This window comes from Ornithodoros turicata, unplaced genomic scaffold (genome assembly GCF_037126465.1).
Source record: "Ornithodoros turicata isolate Travis unplaced genomic scaffold, ASM3712646v1 ctg00001066.1, whole genome shotgun sequence".
Classification (NCBI taxonomy): domain Eukaryota; kingdom Metazoa; phylum Arthropoda; class Arachnida; order Ixodida; family Argasidae; genus Ornithodoros; species Ornithodoros turicata.
The window spans coordinates 4,269-24,804 of NW_026999456.1; the positions used below are offsets into that span (position 1 = coordinate 4,269).

Here is a 20,536-nt window from a genome sequence, read left to right on the forward strand (position 1 = left end):
GTGCTTGCTTTTTATTTCATCAGGATTGTTCTGCGTGTGTCCCATACAACGGCATTCACTGTACTATGGCAAATTCTGAATTGAAACGCCAACGATGCTTGGCTTTACCGCAAAAGTGGTGCAATGACACACTGGCGCAGCAGCTTCGGAACAATTATGCAATATATAGATAGATACCTACAATGTAGTGTTGCATAGTAAGCTTTTTCTCTACGTGAGACGAAACAGGCACGGAATACAAGCATGAATTTTATAAACCCGTATATTTCTTTCGCTGGACAGGCGTTGACTACACATAATCGTTCGCATGCACGTCTCCAATACATGTATAAAAACATAATAATTGGAAGCTACTCGTCCTACCGAAAGGAAAAGAAAAGTTGATCTGATTTAATTTAATTAATTATTGACTACCTGTAGTTCGACACCACAGCTTCATCGCCAATCCATCACTTGTCGGCACGCTGTCGCGCCTATATTGATGCGCCTATTCTCAAAATACTCCAACAGGCGTTTGGGTCGTCCACATGGAGATTTGGGTTAATGCTGTTTTACATTCCGTAGCGCTTCTTCGGAATCTATTCTTTGTCCCCTATCCTGTCCCATCCGGTCCATCCTACGCTAGACACAGACGATATGCAATCGCGAATACAGAAGGGATCGGAAAACTGACAGCCGCCGGGAAAAGGACTCGTGTGAATGCTAGAGAATGAGCGGGCGTCTTCAGACGCCTAGTGACCTCGTTTATCTCGGATATCCTCTCACTCCTTCCCGACTTGCAGCCGGCAGAAAACTGACTCGTGTGGATACAGGGTTACAGGGCTTCTCGCCTGTGTGTTTTCGCATGTGATATGACAGCCTCTTCATGTGTGAACTCCAATGGGCAGACATTGCACTTGTATGGCTTCTTTCCCGTGTGTGTTCGCCTGTGAGACCGCAGGCCCGCCCTCTCGCTGAACTCTGCAGGACAGAGATCACACTTATGGGGCTTGCCTCCCATGTGCGTCCCCTTGTGGCGCAACAGCATCTCGCTGCGGCTGAACTCCGCAGGGCAGACGTCACACTTGTATGGCTTCTCTCCCATGTGTGTTCTCCTGTGACGCTGCAAGTCGTGCCTCCTGTTGAACTCTGCAGGACAGATATCGCACTTATGGGGCTTATCGCCCATGTGTGTCCGCTTGTGGACATACAGGCTAGAGCTATGACTGAACCCTGCAGGACAGAGGTCACACTTATAGGCCTTCTCGCCTGTATGTTTCTGCTTGTGATACTTCAGCATCGCGCTTTGCCTGAACTGTGCAGGACAGAAGGTGCACTGGTATAGCCCCTCACTCATGTGTGCTTTCTTGTGATTGCGCAGCTTGTACCTCTTGTTGAACTCAAAACCACAGAGATCACACCTGAAGCTCTTCTTGCCCACGAGCGTGCGCTTGCGACGCTGCAGGCACATACTGTGGCTGGACTCTGCAGGGCTGAGATTGCACTCGTGTGCGCTCAATGCGCATGCAGGTGCACTTACGTTCGACTTCTGCGAGCCTGGTCCCGTGCAATGTCTTGCGTGCACTCGCAGAGTTGATGCATGACGGAATGTCACTGAACACTTGTCGCAGGTAAGTGTCTTTGTTTTGTGAGTTTTGGCATGAACCTCCAAGTGGCCAGTGTCGATGCATGCGGCTAAACAAATGTTGGACTTATAAAGCCTGTCTTCCTCATGTCCGAACGTCGATGACTTGCTTGCCACTTGAGTCTCGCTCTGGTCTGAAGATTGCTCTGTGGGTCGACCGTCAGTGATGACTAGTGCATAGTTTGTGCACTGTGGTTCAACTGTTGTTGTGCCGATCTCGAACTTTTTTTTATTTTTTTTTATAATTGGGTGTTTACGTCGCGAGACAACTGAGATCATGAGCGACGCCACAGCGGTCGGTCTGTGGATTGCTTTTGCCCACCTGAGGGTTCTTTAACGTGCAATGAAAGCTCATTACACGGCACCCCGATTTAACGTCCCTCGCGGAAGACGGCGTGTCTAAGCAACTTGTACCCTGCCACCAAGTTGCTGGCGTCCTGGCCGGGTTCGAACCCGCGATCTCGGGATCAGAAGGCGAACACGCTACCGACTGAGCCACCGAGGCCGGTCGATCTCGAACTGTGCACTTGAAGAGGAGAGACCTGAAGATGCGTGATCGCAGGTGCCTCTGAGCTCGTCCTTGACGTGAAGCCAACCGCTGCTTTCTTTTGCTCCTGAAATTGCAGAATGTGGACATTGAGAGCACAGACAGTTTTTGTAGTTGACTGACGTAAGCATAATGTTTGCTCACGGAACTAAGGCACAATACACTCCAAAAAATGTAGGGTTATATTAGAGGCCACATTATTTACGAGAGAGCGAAACCAAACAGTCATCTACCATTCATCCCACCCTCTCCCAGCAAAGAACGGCAGTATCGTCAAAAATTTGTTTTTCTTGCATTGTGCAGGGCCCAGTTTTTACACTCCGTCAGCGGAGCCCCAACGACTCGGGTCTATCACTCGACACTGAGTGGGCAGTCTCTACCGCACGCTGGCGGATGTTCAGCCGTCTACGAGAGCCAGCAGGGTTGGTATGAAACGGCGTTTCGCTTCCGCTATTTGCAGGTTTCACGCTATGTGGTGGTAACCCTTCTATTTTTGCTTCGCGCGAACAACGTTTGCCAACCGAAATTCTAACGAGGCCACCCACCCTTACCAAGCAACAACCACGACAGTGCCCGAGGCAGGGCTGCTCAGTGTTCCTTAAAGATTTATACCACACCCATGCCACCCAGGGGACGTACTACCATATATCAGTTACATTTAGGTTAGGTTCCTATATTAATGGCATGTTCCCAGTTCAATCCCAGTTACTATATTAATGGCATGGCTCGCACTCTGCAAAGTACATGTTGGAGGGAGGTGGTCAGCATGAAGGCAGTGCAGTATGTACTAACTCTCGGTACAACAAGTACTCCTCGTGTTTTAGATGCTGATGACTTAGATGTAGATCGTGTTTAGATGTTAATGTTGGATTTTCTCCGCCAGAGACAAAAGCAAAAATTAAAACACAAGTAACGTTGGTTAAGGTATAGCTAGGTGTATGTGGAATGGGTCATGAAGAATAAGAGGGTGTTGACGAGGCTACAGGATTATAAACTCTACTTGCATGACTCTATCAACAGCGAGTTGCGAAAAAGGCGCTGGCTAGATGCGGGTTGCCCGGGGCAACTGCAGCGACACTCCCAAAGTGATCCTTCAAGGAATCCTTTCCCAAATTTCTTGGAATCAACGGACCGCTCGCAGGCTGGTGCCACACTGACACAGCTGTGGAACATCTATTTTGGAGATGGATATAGTACACGTATACGTTGCCTTGGGGAGTTTCATCTGCCTCGAAACCTAGCACTATTTCTTCGTGGTACGCTCATGGGAATTCTCCGAACAGCTCAGATCGGAACATCTCCAGTTCTGGAAAACCTAACGAACGCCAAGCCAGTGTCCGTTGTGCACATTTTTCTGCATATTCGCATTGGTCAATCACTTCTATATTCTATTGGTCATTTACGTCGTGACACCCCAGCCTCGCCCAAACATAGTTGCGGGCTCCGTCACCGACAAAGAATAAGAGTTGAAAAAATCTGCTTCTGAAGCACCAAACCAGAAACCAGATGCTGCATGAAAACGAGAATGTGTATGTACACCTTGTCTGAGATCTTACTTCGTCAGGCACCCCATCTTGTCAGCACCATTTCGCTCTTGTCGACATAATTTGTGGAGTAGAACATGCGATTCTTGGAACCGAGAAACACTGCTCCTGTACACAGTATGCCAGTACCATTGCATATAATCAAAAATACAAAGAGCGGAAGTGAGCAAAAAAAAAATTCCCGGTTTCACTCTTTTCACGGTCCGCACAGATGGTGCATGCTTGCAGCACTGGGATATACAGTACAAGACAGGTAACATGATGGTGTAGACATATTGAAGCAATTTAATGCGGGACACCAAACTAACAGCATGCTCACAGGTGGCTGTACAGACGCCGCCGTGTGGCAGCGCAACCTCACCCTGACATACCTGCTATTATAGGTTTTTTTTTTTCGATTCAGATTTTTCATTAAAAAAACTAAGGGCTATAGACATCCAGATTTCACTACCATCATCTTTGGGTAGGCAGAAGATCTTGGCCATCTGTTGTTCAACCGTCGAAATACTAATTACCTAAAAATCGTTAGTCAACTTTTTAATTACAAAGGCTACGAAGCTGCCCCAACGATAACATCTCTTCCATTCGGTCACCTGATATCACCGCCGTTTCCCGAACGGAAATCCGTTCGATAGATTCTCCGAAAAAAATTCGTGAAGGAAGACCATTTTTTCTTTACTTTGTTCATTGGCGGATATTCGGATACGCGTCTTTCCTTCACCCCCAATGTGAGAGGGTGAAAGGGCACACTATCGCCACTTGCATCCTCAAAAAAAGATTAAAGGGAAACAGAAAATGCAACCCAAGATAAGGGAGTTCCGATAGCGTCACCCGATATATTTGTTTTTGGTTTGTTTCCGCCAAGAAAGCTCATCTTTGACGCCCATGAGGTGGCACTGTGCTCCTTCACCTTCTCACACTGGGGGTGAAGGAAAGACGCGTCTCAGAAGGTGCGCAATGAACAAATTAAAGAAAAAAAAACGGTGTTCCTTTACGAATTTTGGAAAATTGGGACAACTTCGTAGCTTTCATAATTAAAAAGTTAACGATTTTTAGGTAATTGGTCATTCAACGGCTGAGCAACATATGGCTAAGAACGTCCACCGGCCCAGAGACGACAGAAGTGAAAACAGGATGTCTATAGCCTTTAGTTTTTTTTAATGAAAACTGTATTGAAAAAAAAAGAAAAAAGACACCCTGTCTATACGATCCAACAACTTGCAACTAAATATTGTGTGCATGCGAAAGTGCTTCACACACAGCACAAACAGTTCTCCTCCTTCCCTCTCAAGTGATCCAGATGTTGAAGTAGCTGAATCCCATCTATGATGAATTATACCCCCATCGGCAACAAAAACATCATGCACTTTCGAGGTCAACAACAGGGGAAGTGTGCTGATATGCCGTCAGGTAGTGAAGCATAGCCACCCAGGGCCATCGTCTTTCGCAAGTTTTGATCTCTCGTACCCCTACACGAGCGTCTCTCAATGATCACTATATAGTGATGTCATTAACAAATTGTAATGCATTCCAGAACAGATGATCGCGACCGAAAAGGTAATTCTCAGGATTTTAGTTAAAAGTTGTTACATTTTGCAAAATTACTCTTTTATTTCAATGGTTTAGCAAAGTGAGGCCATAAAATAAGTAAAAAAGGTGTGTCTGTCACAGGGATAATGAAAAGGGAACAGGAATTTTGCTCGTGGAAATAAAGGATATAAAGCTGGGTTGGCATTTCACACCTGTGTGATGTCCTTTCCATGTTTGTTCCTTGGCACTGGGTACGGTGTTTGAGATTTCACATCCATCACCACCCAATCCAGCACCAATTCAACTCCCATCAACCTCCGTCTGTTCATGTGCTCGAGTCTCAAGTGAAACATCCAAAGAGAAGAATCAGGAGAAGCAAACAAAAGAAAATAAGATACGCTGGGCATACAGATAGAATCTCTACAGCCTTTCCCCCCTGCGCCATGCCATGTGCTCCTTTAGGTCGAAAGGTTTAAGGACATGCAACAGAACAGACACTTGGATGCTTTCTCTCTTTCATGTGGTCGTGTTGACTGCAGTTGTACAGCTTCTATCCAAGTGTGTCATGCCTACTTATGAAGCCACACGTCCATGCTCTGCTGGTCCTCTGGCTTGTGTGTGTATGTGTGTGCTGTGGTTGAACTCTGCAGGACAGAGGCTCCACCTCTTCACACCCATATAAGTCCACCTATGGTATCACTGGGCGTCTGTGCTCTGGTTCAAGTTCGCAAGACAGAATGCTCTTGTATGGCTTCTCGACCATGTGTGTCCACTTGTATTGCCCCAGGTCTGGACTGTGGCTAAATTCTGTCGGACAGCGATCGCACTAGCAGTGCACCTCGCTAATATGTGTCTGCTTGTGACACCGCAATTTCGTGCTGCCGGTGAACTCTGCAGGACAGAGGTCGCACTTATAGGGCTCCTCGCCAGTGTGTTTTCGCTTGTGATACCGCAGCTTCGTGCTCTCGATGAACTCTGCAGGACAGAGATCACACTTGTAGGGCTTCTCGCCCATGTGTATCCGCCTGTGGCGTGATAGGTTTCCGCTACTGCTGAACTCTGCAGTACAGAGATCGCACCTATGGGGCTTCTCTCCCGTGTGTGTCCGCTTGTGACTCAATAGGATCGAGCTACGGCTAAACTCTGCTGTACAGATGTCACACTTATAGGGCTTCTCGCCTGTGTGTTTTCGCTTGTGATATGACAGACTCGTAATGTGGTTGAACTCCGCAGGGCAGACATTGCACTTGTATGGCTTCTCTCCCGTGTGTGTTCGCCTGTGGCACTGTAGGCCCGTCTTGTTGCCGAACTGCAGGACACAGGTCGCACTTATGGGGCTTGTTGCCCATGTGCGTCCACTTGTGGCGCAACAGGCTTGAGCTACGGCTGAACGCTGCAATGCAGACGTCACACTTATATGGCTTCTCTCCCGTGTGTGATCTCCTGTGACACTGCAGGGTGTCCCTCTTCTTAAACTCTGCGGGACAAAGATCGCACTTATTGGGCTTCACATCTCTGTGCGTCCCCCTGTGGTCATAGAGGCTAGAGCTAAGGCTGAATTCTGCAGAACAGAGGTCACACTTATAGGGCTTCTCGCCTGTATGTCTTTGCTTGTGACATTTCAGGATTGTGCTATGCCCAAACTGTGCAGGACAGAGGTTGCACTTGTATGGCCTCTGACTCGTGTGTGTTCTCTTGTGATCATGCAGCTTCTCACTGTTGCTGAACTCTGCAGGGCACAGATTGCATTTGTAACGTTTCACGCTTGTGTGCTTTCTTTTGTGACGGCACAGGCTCGTGTAATGGCCGAACTCTGCAGGACAGAGATCACACCTGTAGCGCTTCTTGCCCATGTGTGTCTGCTTGTGATGCCGCAGGCACATAGTGTGGCTGGACTCTGCAGGGGTGAGATTGCACTTGGATGCGCTCGATGCGCATGCAAATGCACATATCTTGGATTTGTGCAAGCTTACTCCCATGGAATGTTTTGCATGGACTTGCAGAGTTGATGCATGACTGATTGCCGCGGAGCACATGTCAGAGGTAAATGTCTTTGTTTTGTGAGGTTTGAGATCATCTTCCAAGAGCCCAGTGTCAATGCATGTAGCCAAACCAACACTGCACTTATAAAGCCTGTCTTTCTCATGTCCGAACGTCGATGACTTGCCCGCCACTTGGGTCTCGCTCTGGTCTGAAGATTGCTCTGTGGGTCGACCGTCAAGAGTGACTAGTGCAACGTTTTCGAACAGCGGTTCAACTGTTGTTGTGCTGGTCTCAAACTGTGCACTGGAAGAGGTCCAACCTGAAGATGCGTGATCGCAACTGCTTCTGAGCTCGTCCTTAATGTGAAGCCCACCACTGCTTTCTTTCGCTCCTGAAATTTCAGAATGTGGACTTTGAGAGCGCGGACAGTTTTTGTAGTTGACTGACGTAAGCATAGAGTTTGCTCACAGAACTAAGGCACAATATTGCACAAAAATATAGAGCGATATCAGAGGCCACATTATTTACGAGAGAGCGAAACCAAACAGTCATCTACCATTCATCCCACCCTCTCCCAGCAACGAACGGCAGCATCGTCAAAAATTTGTCTTTCTTGCATTGTGGGGACCCAGTTTTTACACTCCGTCAGCTGAGCACCAAGACTTAGCCCAAATGTGTGATTTTTGAGTGGGTGGTCAATCGCTGCTGTATGCCGGCAACAGTTAGGCTGCCTGTGAGCATGGTTTGAAATGGGGTTTCACTTCCCCTATTTGCAGGTTTGATGCTAGGTGGTGGTGGTAGTTACCTTGCTGCTATGCCTCATGCAAAATAACGTTTGCCGACAGAAATTCTGACGAGGCCATCCACCCTTAACAAACAAACAATACGCACGAGAGTGCCCAAGGCAGGGCTCCCTCGGGATCCTTTAAAAATTTATTCAATATCTCATGCCACACAAGGGGCATTTACCTACCGCTATACATCAGTAACGCTCCTATAGCAATGTACACGCTCAAGGAAGGCAGTCAACATGAAGGCAGTGCAGCATCTAATATTTCTCAGCATAAAAGGTGCACCTTGTGTTTTAGATGTTAATAAAAACACGTTGATCAACGTGTCCACCTCTCCATCAGAGACATTTCCTCCGCCAGGGACAAACAAAAATTTGCACACTGGCACTTGATGTATGTGGAATGGGTCACGATGGTTGAGTGGGTGTTGAGGAAAAACAATAGGTTTATTGACTTCACTTGCATGACTATCTAGAGTGAGTTGCGGGAAATGGAGAGAATTGCGGAGATGCAGGCTGCCCGGGACAACAGCAGTGTCACTCCCAAATTTTTCATCAAAGGAATCACTGAATCACTGCTGCGCGTACATGTATGCTATGGCTGAACTCTGCAGGACAGAGGTTGCACCACTGAACATCCACGTAGGTCCCCCTTGTGGTAGCCCTGGAGGTTTGAGCTCTGGGTCAAGCTCGCAGGAACTGAGATTGAACTTGTGTGGCTTCTCGTCCGTGTGTGTCGCTCGTGACACTGCAATTTCATGCTGTGCGTGAACTCTGCAGAACAGAGGTTAGGGCTTATCGCCTGCGTGTTTTTGCTTGTGACGCCACAGCGTCCTGCTATCGACTAACTGTGCAGGACAGATTGCACTTGTGTCGCCCCTCGCCCGTGTGTGTGCGCCTGTGGCGTGACATCTTCCCACTACACCTGAACTCTGAACTACAGACACCGCACTTGTAGGGCTTCTCACCTGTGTGTTTTCGCTTGTAGCGAGTCAGGCTGCCCTTCAGGGTGAACTCTGCGGTGCAGAGATCGCACTTGTGGGGCTTCTCGCCCACACGTTCTTGCTTGTCACATGACAGGCTTGCGCTCTGGCTCAGCTCTGCGACACAGGGGTCGCACTTACCGGGATTCTCGCCAGTGTGTTTTCGCTTGTGATACAACAGCCTCTCACCCTGGCCGAACTCAGCAAGACAGAGGTCGCACTTGTATGGCTTCTCGTCCATGTGTGTCCGCTTGTCACGCCGCAGGCCTGCCCTTGTGCTGAACTCTGCAGGACAGAGGTCGCACTTGTGCGGCTTTTCTCCCATGTGTGCGTGCTTGTGATGTGACAGTGCCGTCGTGCGGTTGAACAGTGCAGGGCAGAGATTGCACTTGTATGGCTTCTCGCCTGTGTGTGTCCGCCTGTGGCACGCGAAATTCGCGCTACAGCTGAACTCTGCAGGAACGAAGTCGCACTTGAAGGGCTTCTCACCAGTGTGTTTTCACTTGAGGCGCGACAGGCTAAAACTCTGGGTGAACTCCGCTGTACAGAGATCACACTTATAGGACTTCTCGCCGATGTTTTTCACTTGTGATACAACAGGCTCGCACTGAAGCTGAACTCTGCAATACAGATATCGCACTTGTAGGGCTTCTCACCCGTGTGTTTTCGCTTGTGACACGTCAGAGCTGTCCTATGACTGAATTCTGTGGGACAGAGATCGCACTTAAAGGGTTTCTCCCCTGTATGTTTTCGCTTGTTATACTTGAGCATTGTGCTTGAGGATTGAGATCGCACTTGTATGGCCTCTCACTCGCATGTGTTCTCTTGTGGTCTCGCAGTTTCCTGCTCTTGCTGAACTCCGCAGGGCAGATATCACGTCTGTATGGCCCCATGCCTGTGTGTTTTCGCTTGTGATGTGACAAGCCCACGCTTTGGTTGAACTGTGCAGGACAGAGATCACACTTGAACAACTTCTTGCCCATGCGCCTGTGATACCGCAGGCGCATATTGTGGCTGGATTCTGCAGGGCAGAGATTGCACTTGTGCGTGCTAGATGTGAATGCAAGTACACATAACGTGGAATCGTGCAACCATTCTCCGGCTCAACACTTTGCATGCACCCGCAGAGTTGATGCACGACGGAATTTCACGGAACACGCGTCACAAGTAAATCTGTTTGTTTTACGAGTTTTGTGATGAAATGCCATGTGGCGAGTGTCCACGCATGTGGCGAAACAAATGCTGCACTTATACAGCATGTTTTTCTTGTGGTCTAATGTTGATGATTTGCCTGACTCTTGACTTTCATTCTGGTGAAGGTTGCTCAGTGTGTCGATCGTTGGTAGTGATCGGTACAGCGTTTTTGAGTTGTGATCCAACTGTGGTTGTGCTGATCTCCAACTGTGCATTCGAGGAAGTGCAACCAGAAGATGCTTGATCGAAATTGCTCGACCTTAATATGGAGCTTACCACTCCTTTCTCTTGCTACTGAAATTGCAGAATTCGGGCATTAACAGCGCGGACAGTTTTATACAGTCCACAGCCGTTATTATGCCATTCGCTAGTATGATTTTAGGATTGATTTTTAACGAGCTGCCCAATGAAATTTTCGTCACCCAACGTAAGCAAGACTTGACAGCACGTTTAAGAAATCTCCATTTCAGGTAGCCTTTGTGAAGTTTGTTTCCCGTGTCTGAAGACAGTTGCTGGGTGCTTCAATTTGCTTTCATTTAATTTGTTTCGCTCCTGATCATCTGGAACATATGAGGTCAATCGTGCCGGTTTCATATATTTTATGTAACATACAGCAATATCACGTATTATAGTTTTCATGCTCCAGGTAAGCGCTGCTGATGTCGGTCCCTGTGTCACAAGCCCCACAGACTGAGGCGGGCCTGTTAATATAATGTTGTGTACTAAGTGAGACCTGATGAATAAATGAAATGAAATGAAAAATGAAATGAAGGTGACGTCCTCACTTTGTGACTGCTTTTCTAGGGAACGATTTCCTCCCCACAGGCGCACTGTGTATTTCTCCCTCGTTATCATGACAACTTGTAAAGGTCAGATAAGATAAATTTAACTCCTACTATGTTTTACCTTTTTCTTTCAGAGTTACATTGAGACTGAAAGGTCAAGCCCACAACACAGACCTGCAAATAAATACACGTAAAATAAAGGTAATATAACATAATAAAACCTTTAACTGACTGTGACCAAACTTTTGAGGACGGACCAGGTTGAACGTGTATATTCTGTCCCCGTCATTACGACCACTGACTGACTTTCTAGACGAATGTCAGCACAGTTCCCCCCGAAGTCGGCCCAGGATGCACACTAACCCCCACACACTCCTTTCTGCCCTGCTGTCGTCTCTCCATCTGTCCACGTCTGTTTCATCGCTCATGGCCACAGTTGCTTTGATGCGCTGACGCGGAATTTTTTAAACAAAATGTTGACCACTGAGTGTCGATCTCACTGGCTATGAACAGAGTCTTGAGGACGATCAGGGTGCAACACTCTCGTTGTGCTTCTCTAATGATCACTGACCTTCCAGTCACTGTGTAACACAGAGTACAGTTGGGGGGCCTATGCAATGCGTGTGTGGATAGCATCATCCACAGCACAACCCCATTTTCAGGTGAGCCCATTGTGAGACACAGCTCTTGCACGGAAACCAGCGTGTATTAAAGGGACACTAAAATGCAAGAACAAGGTTGCACGCTACGCTGATTTCGTGCACGTTACTACGCTACGGAGCCACAAACTAAATTCCACCGGACTCTTTACTGGTTCAGTGCCAAACCTCGTTTCAGCCCATGCATCAGTGTTTTCAGACCATTCTGCACGTGCAAGTGTCTGCCACACAATGGAGCAGTCCCGTCGAAAAATGTGGTGCGCATTGAAAAGCAGATGGGCGTCGCTGTCCGAAGATAAATGTCGTCAGTCGGACATTTGCGAGAACTGTTGCGGGTACCATTCAGAGAATCGGTACTGAAAAATGAGCAGTGCACACCATGCCACTCATATACACAACACTTCGGCCGGACCAGTTCCAAATACACGCAACTACAACACGTATGCGCCTGCTTTTCCTGCTGCCCCGCTGCCAATCCTTGCCTCCTGGGGATACCATTCACTGATACCAAAGACGGTGCTTCGTTGTGTTCTCTAAACAGTAGCGCCGTGTGAACTAATCTTGCTGGCATTATATATAATTGAAACACGGACTTTCTTTCGATAGCAAGTTTTTGCCTTTTAATGCCCCTTTAAGAGTGCAGGACCGTCGGACACTTGACTATTGTGGTCATCATCGACGCAGGTAGCAGACTGAGCACGGCAGGAACGAAGAGCAAACGGACAGAATATGCAGTTGATAACACATGCAACATGGGGGGTGGGGGAGGAGGGGAACAGCATTTTCCGGCTGTTCCTCGTTTGCGCGACAATTCTCTCTGCGACCAAAATCTGCGGGAACGGACTTCGTTGTATCAACGAGTTCAGGCCGCAGCAACGTCGTACAAAAATGTGGCGCGTGCGTTGGAGGTGGCGTTATTTATGGATGACTGAAACCCAACCGTCATCTACCAATTCGTTCAGCCACGCACAGAGCTCAAGCATTCCTCAAGGCAGTCCTTCGACCGAATCCCGCCCACTCCCGACAGGGGACGGCAGCACTGCTGATTGCTTGCTTCGAATTCAATCCCTTGGTGCAATCAGTGACCCCTCTCGCCTGCACTCTCCTTGGTGGAAGAAAAGTCTCGAGGAAAAACCTTCTCTGCTGTTTCTCACGTGCTCTTGCTGCAAGATTAAGAACCATTTCGCTGCATTTGTCACGCTTTTCCATGAAGATGTTCTCCATTCATCTGTCTTTCCTCTCTCCATGCTGTTCTTTTTCCTAACAGCATGAGGTCCGAAAAACATCATGTATCATCTGCGCATTTTGAATACCACCTGGTAAACTTTCTACGCTTCGTAGCCGCGCTTGTTTTTTTTAAACTCAGTGCACGCTGACGAACTGGAGAAAGCACAACGCGCACGAATGTACTTTTAGGGAAGGCCTGGTTTTGATGCGGTCTTTTGTGCCGTCAAGATGGTATCGCTCGAGTGAAGGTGAACTAATTAATACGTCAATACCTCAAAATTGAAGAGGCAATCCGCTTCCGAGGCTTTCAAATAACTGGAAGATAGAAGCAGGCACAACAAAACAAATAGGTGGACCATCTACATTTTCTACCAACCATGTTTTGGCAACCATGCACCAGCCAACTGTCTAGAACGGAAGTTTATGTGCTAGATAAAGCAGGAGTGCACGATGAACATTCCAGAATTTTATTTGCGAAATAAACCAGTTAGTGGGTTTCTTCTTTGACTGTTAAAACAAAGCACAGTCAAGCTTCGTTTGCATGCACGTGCTGTAGTACTTAGTCTTGACCTCCCTCAAAGCTAAAAAAAAAGTACATGAAGGTCAGTGCAACTCCATTCTTAATGGCCGCACTCGCAACACCTCCCTTTCCTCATCCGTGGCGCTGTCCGCGGGTCCATCTCATGACAGTTTAGGACTTCTTATGGTAGTTTAGAACAGGCAGTTCCCAAGCATCCTGGAACACGTCGCGCATGGCTGTAGCAACTATCCTTCTGCCTTGATGTCGGACTCCTGTTGGGTGTGTTCATCCACACTTTGGCAACAAATCCACAATGGGGAAAAAGAGTTCGTAATCGTTGCTGGACTGACTTTTTGAGACTCCGTGTTGTGTATGTCCCCTTTTGCCCTAATCTCGGGGTTTTATATTATGCACGGGCTGACCTGCTCTCATGCGCACACACCAGCATGTGCAACGCAATGAGCACTGTCTCCGCACTCGATACTCCACTCGTGAGCTAATAAGCGACACTGTGCATGTGGAACGATGACAGCAATGCAGGCACGATTCCGAAAAAGAAAAGGAGAGGAGGAGAAGATGCATTCCTGGGTGTCTGCTGATTGGCACAAATAGTAGCTTGGTGCACAGGTTGAACCTGGAAAGCTGACAGCGGCAGCATGCAATTGTGGGCGCGCAGTTCAAATTATCCGTAGCGGAGGTGATTTGAGTGTGATATACATTGATGTATATGGCGGTACCATGATAACTTTGCCTCCTCCAATTTGCGACTTTGCCTCGCAGTCCTCGCAGACTTTGAAGTCGACCATGATGACTTTGCGAATTATCCAGCAATTCGAATTAATGAGGTGCAAATTAACTAGCTTTTACTGTATCTCAATGTCCCCCCTTATCTCGAAATTCCCCATCTTCTACAATGCAGTAAGCGTAGTAAGCCAGCGTAGTAAGCTAGACGTGGTAAGCCAGCGGAAGGGTTCACGAAAGATGTAAACTGTCTCTAGCAAGGAGAGCCATTATCGCTTTTGTCTTCTGTGACAGCCTTCAGTATAAGTAGGGAGTGACTTTTTCGGGTTAAACCCGGCTATCCCTCCCCCCCAAACAAACAATTCCGGTTAAACTCCAATTCTCCCCGAATTCCAGTCGCCACGTAATCCTGAAGTGACATTTCCACTGAAGACGAGCAGAGGTTGCCACGCGTAACACATGTAAGAGTGAGTCACTTGCGTTCCCTGAAATACACCCAGGTGTGTCAGCACTGCCGCTGCCTAAGAGGATTAGCGCTGGGAGGCAATTGTAGTTAAAAAGTTGTTATCAACTACTTGCAGAAATGTAGTGGCAACTACTAGTTAAACTACTATTTCGAGTAGTTAGCTACAGTGTTACACAGCTACAGCTACAGTAGTTAGGTTAGTGCAGGCGCCAACTACTTCCGATTTTGTCGCAAGCTTTACGGCACGATTGTGCTTCCGACTTTTACCTCGAGCTACTTGTTTGATGAGAACGGAGGTGCAGTGCAATTGTGCCATGCATGGTTACTAAATCTTCACTTTTATCACTGCTTGTCGTTCACACTCGGGTGTCCAAGAACACTACAGAATGGGATTGGTGTTGATGGTCAACGTTAAGTAGTTACAGATGTTACATTGTAAAATACATTGTAGTAGTTAAAGCAGTAGTTTTAACTACCTCACTGAAAAGTAGTTGGACTACTACTTAAACTACTTCATTGCAAAGTAGTTTGTAGTTATAGTTAAACTACTGTAGAAGTAGCTAGTGGCCATGACTGCTGGGAGGCCACAAAAAAAAGCTTATAAAAGGACCTGAAGGGTCACTAAAATGTGAGAACAAGTTCATTTTAAATTAAGTTACATGCCACGTTAACTTCATACTTGTCATAAATAGAAGCTTGGATTCCAAGCAATTTCCTTACTAAGGATTCTGTTACGAAGCCAACAACAATAATTTTACCAGATTATTTTTTGCTTCGCCGCTAAGCAGTCAACGTTCCTTTAACTCGCGCATCGGGTGCTCTTAGTCCACGCTGAGTGCGCCACGCCGTGGAGCAGTTTCGGAGAAAAACATGGCGTGAGTTACAAAGCGGACTTACGTCGCTGTCCAAAAGACGTTGCCAGTGGAAGATTTGTGATAACTGTCGTGAGGATTCCGTAAATCCGTATCGAAAAATGTGAGACTAAAGCATGTGGCGCAAGTACGGAACAGTACAACAGGCCCCATTACAAATCCATATGTGCACAACAGACAGACACGTGTTTCTCGTACAGTCTCATTGGATGACGCCAAAGACAGTTCTTTTCACTGCGATGAAAGTTGAAAGTCACTGAAAAGGTTAGCCAGCTGTAGGAGTCGAACCCACATCTTCTGGATTGCCGGTCCAGGGCTCTACCAATTGAGCTAAGCTAACACGCCTTCTCAGCGACTTCCAGGGTGCGTCATCTGAAGGGACAAACCAGCCACTCTCTCTCACTCATCCTCCTTTCACTCTTACATTTCTGCTCTCCCATACACACATTCATACGACGGGATCGACGCAGGCGGCAACTGATGAACATGAGAGAACTGATGTTCTGAGGCTGGAACAACATAGAAGGAACAAATACATACAAAGCCTCAATAAGGCTTTGTATGTATGTGTTCCTTCTATGTTGTTCCAGCCTCAGAACATCAGTTCTCTCATGTTCTTTTCACTGCATCTTTCTTCTAAGCGGTAGCGTTGCGTGAACTAGTTTTGCTTACACCATACTAATTAAAACACTGGCTCTCATTTGAGAACAAGTTGCATTTGCATTTTAGTGCACCTTTAAAACACAAGATGAGAAACAAAAACACCCGATAGCCCACGGATGCCCAAGTGATGCCGATTTCTCCCCAAATTGAAGACAGCGCCAGATTTTTACTGAAAAATTCACTGCCCAAGTATGAGCAAGCATGACAGGAAAGATGATACGTGCTTGAGAGGAATCTCTTCAAAGCATATCTGTTGCATCACACTTTTTGTAGATTTTTTTTTGTAACTAAGTTAACTAATCGTTTTGTATCACCTTCTGACGTTGAGTCATGGCTGTGTCCCACCTGGTCCAAAATTGCAGTGTTGTAAGGCTCTGTCTTCACTTCAATGATCTGATGTTCGTCCGAAGATTCCTCTCGAGGTTCTTCTTTAATTTGGATCATCCCTCGAGTTGCCCCTAAAGTTAGACAAAGAAGGTATTAGTAAGTCACGCAGCAAAGCTTCAAGCCACGTGATATGTAGTCATCTCTGTCCCCTTTCTGAATCTCATTATGCTCTGTTACAACTCATGTGTACACATCACACACAAAAACACCAGTCTGGAAAACCTTCCTTGAATCCTTTTGTTAAAGGGGCTATCGGATATGAGAACGTACGCAAAACCCCGATACGGTAATGCTTGTCGCCGCTTAACAGCCAACTTGGTCGTGTCTCTCTTCCGAAAACAGCTTCAATAGTATTAAACAAACGAGTCTTAAAAACGTGTCCCCCTGCAGCTAGGCACACAAATAGGAGCAGGCGATTATCTCTGAAGTCATCTGCTCAGCTTTTGCTTCGCAAATACTAAGTGGAGAGACGTCAGTAAATATGCCGACTTTCGCTCACCACTGCGAGTTCTTAAGGGGTATCACTTCTGCGCGAGACAATAGAGAACGTTTGTTCGTACAGCGCTCAGAAACGACGTAAAATATCGCCAAAACAGAAGCGTGTTCTCCTTGCTTTGCCCTTGTCAATGACGCATTTTGTACAACTCCGGGACTATCCGTCGATTTGTATCGAGCCCGAATTTGCAAATATTTTAGTTCGGGACACTCTACCGAGATGGCAGCACATGTTCGAGACGCGCCAAACTTTAATTTATTAAAAATCAACGGCTCAACCTTGTCAAATAAAAAATACATCATTGACTAGAAAAAAGCTAAGAGAACACGCCAGTCCTTACGATGATAGTTTAGAGTGTTCACGTGTCTTGTGCAAACGGACTTCTGAAGAAGTGATTTCCCCTTAAGTGACTTTGCTGTGTGGAACAAGCTGTGACGCTCCTGGCTTTTATGAACACGTCCGACACCATACACAAACAACAATACACATGCGAGCCGATCACAGAGCAGACGCATTCCACTAGTACTCCAGCCAGTCCAACTGCATAGGAACGACACCACCAATTTGTGTCTGATTTTTCCCGTTATTATCAACAACAAACGCGGAGTAAAACTGCACTATGGTTTTAGAATCAACCGGGACGGATGCGACGGCCCCTTTAAATGATGCGAGACAGCCAGATGCAAGACATTCCCCAGAACATTTAGTCTGAGCAGTACAATGCTGGACAAAAGTTTACGGAAAACACTCCGTCGCCTTCCTTCTTCAAAGTGATACAGCAGAGGATGGAACCGTACGGACTTGCAAACAGGTGACCCTGTTACCTGGGCAAATCTCCGAAACTCCGTACGGTCCCATTCACTGCTAGCGTGTCGCTCTGGGGATGGAATGCGCTGAAGCGTGTTTCGTAAACTTTTGTCCAGCACTGTACATAGTTTACACTATTCCATGTTCCTCAGGAATATTCCAGAAAGCATTCACCAACCGAGTACAATGTCTACAAAAATTTTACCATAGTTGTTGTCTCCCGATGAAGAGTCGTTGCATTCCTGTTGCTGGCCCAGTTCTGGTAGGCTAGCGTCAAGAGGCTCCAATTTTACTTTTGTGAGTTGACCACCGAACTTTAGGGAGAGCTCCATCTCTCGGGGTTGAAAATCCAGAGGGCTGGAACTTGACGTCCCAAACATGCAGATCTCTGTCTCTTCGGGTTTCTGTTAAAGAGAAGCCAAACTGTTGCCACCCTTTCCAAAAAAAGAAAAAAGAACATAAACAGTTGTCACACGCTCACAGAATGGTGGAGATGTAAGCTTTATGCAACACCAGTGTGGCATATATCTAACCGCGATCAAAGTACAGCTGAACTTTTGGAGCGCTCGCAACTTCCTCTTCTGTCGGAGAGATCTCAAATTGCTAGATTAAAGTTCTTTTTTGCGTTGTTGGGAGAAAACAGTAAGCTCGAAGCGCACAAATATGTATCTTACCATTCAAGAAGAATTCAAAGAAACAAACATTCTTGGCATATTACACCCATAAGCTATCGCAATGACTGCTTCAGATACTCTTACTTTGTACGGGTTATTAATGAATGGAACGAATTACCGGACAGTATTGTGACGTCCCAAACGGCATCTGCTTTTGTTTCAGAGCTTCAATCGTAATCTGTGAATGGCCATCTTAGCCAAGTATAATGTATATATTTTGATGTCGTGTGTTGTTGTTGATGATTTTTCTATCTTTCTGTTTTTTTTTCTCGATGATACATGTTGTTTCTTAATGTTTCCACTCCTACAATGACGTCCAGAGGACGTTAGTAGTATCTGCAAATAAATAAATAAATAATCTATATTGGCGAGACACCCAGGGAAGGATAACGGACGTATTTTCATTACCGTTTCCATTTTCGCTACTGCTATATCTTCGTTTCCATTATCCGTTTCTGATACCAGCTTTTGAATTTCGTTTCCGTTAATGTTTCCGGTAATGGAACGGCTGTTACACAGCTGTCAGCTGCTGAAAACACCCTGTTTTACCCTAGTGCTACTTCGCTGCCACGCGTACACAAGTAATTTTACGTTGTTGGGACAAGCACATCTTGCAAGATTTTTCAAAGAAACATAGGAACATGTCTTCGGTCACTCCGAGTCCAGCAACCCAAGATGGGCGTAACCTTCATCCAATGTCACACTCATAGGCCGACCCTTTCGGTAGCAAACCATACTGCCATAACCACGGCAAAATGAAAAAAAAAAATGTAAAAAAGAGATATGTAAACGTATATGTGTTGATGTCATGGAGTTATGAGGACTAGGAGGAGTAGGTAAGCGAGCGATGCACTCTAGAGATCCAATATTTCTCTTTGTTCCCACGATCTCCTCTAGTATATTTAGAGAATTACAGAGAATAAAGCCGTCGAAATACAAAAATAAACTGAAAAGTCGCTGAAATGATATCGCACAACAGGAACAGTCATTACCCGAATTCAGTACTGGACCATAATTTTCGCTTCCAACAACGGAGGACCATGGAATGCATTTCCATTATCGCTACACCTGCAGCAAAGAGGATCACACACACACTTACAGACAGGTGGCTCGCTATTCTATTCGGTATTCTGGGCCCACCTGCGTTCCCTGCTAACGTGTCGACCCAATCGAGAAATATGTCACCCTGGTGTTCGGTAAACTTTTCTCTGGTCCTGTAGGGCAAGAGTTCTGCGTGGTACTTGTTCACGCACGAAAAACGGGCAGGGTCACAGTGTCACGCGGCCGTGGTGAACTCTGAACGATAGGTTTCGTGACCGAAGGGCAGGGCTATAGCCAGCCTATGAACTAGTACATTTTTTGCACACTAGAAATGACAATGACATTATGTGTGGAAGGCTCGTCAGCATGCCCGCAAAATGTACTGTGATCCTTCGATATAGTATACTATAAAATGAAATTTTAGAAACTTGATATTTTTGCGTCGCTATCACTGCGAGTTATGCAGCCCAATACGTTTAGACAAAACAAGAAGTGTTTTGCAGACAAAGCCTGGTTTTTGTCACTTACCTAAGCATGGGGGTCTCGGTTTCCTCCTAGAACTTCTGCTCGGGGTTCTTTGGTTCCAATTGGCTTGGAGAATCGACACTAACGGCAAGAAACAAAGGGTCCCGTCAAATGGTGGAGATCCCAATATTGTCTCCGCGGACAGAGCACCACTTTTCAATGTTCAACGCTGCAATATTTACGTTCGCTGTGCGCGCCGCCATGTACAGAGGAAGGAAAGAAGGAAAGAATGATGGCGATGTCGTTGCATGGGTTAAATAAAAATATGGTTACGAGCCTATAAGTAAGAAAATCGCGGTGTGTGGAACGCACTTCATTATCAGATTAGAATTTAATTATCGATACAACTGAATGTATTTAGTTTCATGCGCTCAACACAAAAAGCATGATGATGATAGCATTTCATGTCCACGCGTCGTCTGCTATGACCGTTTGCTGGAGCACACTCGAGTTCATTTTCTACGTCAAAGTTCTGAAC

General features: G+C 46.5%; 3 protein-coding genes across 5 annotated transcripts; all 3 read right to left on the minus strand.

The window, feature by feature from the left end:
- Positions 1-814: 814 nt before the first annotated feature.
- On the minus strand, positions 815-1,987 carry LOC135376240 (zinc finger protein 62-like). The gene has a single exon (XM_064608837.1). It carries the CDS (start codon positions 1,901-1,903, stop codon positions 815-817), a length of 1,089 nt encoding a protein of 362 aa, XP_064464907.1. The 5' UTR covers positions 1,904-1,987.
- A 104-nt stretch (positions 1,988-2,091) lies between these two features.
- On the minus strand, positions 2,092-6,260 carry LOC135376243 (zinc finger protein 239-like). Its single transcript, XM_064608838.1, has 2 exons — positions 6,084-6,260; positions 2,092-2,238 (listed from the first exon to the last, which is right to left on the minus strand). The coding sequence occupies exons 1-2, from the start codon at positions 6,258-6,260 to the stop codon at positions 2,092-2,094; spliced, it is 324 nt and encodes a 107-aa protein (XP_064464908.1).
- A 30-nt stretch (positions 6,261-6,290) lies between these two features.
- On the minus strand, positions 6,291-20,528 carry LOC135376249 (zinc finger protein 62-like). Of its 3 annotated transcripts, XM_064608851.1 has the most exons (5): positions 20,241-20,259; positions 20,062-20,139; positions 18,024-18,222; positions 16,443-16,586; positions 6,291-7,619 (listed from the first exon to the last, which is right to left on the minus strand). In XM_064608851.1, the coding sequence occupies exons 3-5, from the start codon at positions 18,196-18,198 to the stop codon at positions 6,409-6,411; spliced, it is 1,530 nt and encodes a 509-aa protein (XP_064464921.1). In that variant the 5' UTR covers positions 18,199-18,222; positions 20,062-20,139; positions 20,241-20,259; the 3' UTR covers positions 6,291-6,408. The 3 variants fall into 3 exon arrangements, with proteins under 3 accessions (XP_064464921.1, XP_064464920.1, XP_064464922.1); XM_064608850.1 differs by having other exon boundaries at positions 20,062-20,528; XM_064608852.1 differs by having other exon boundaries at positions 18,024-18,252; positions 20,062-20,528.
- Positions 20,529-20,536: the final 8 nt, after the last annotated feature.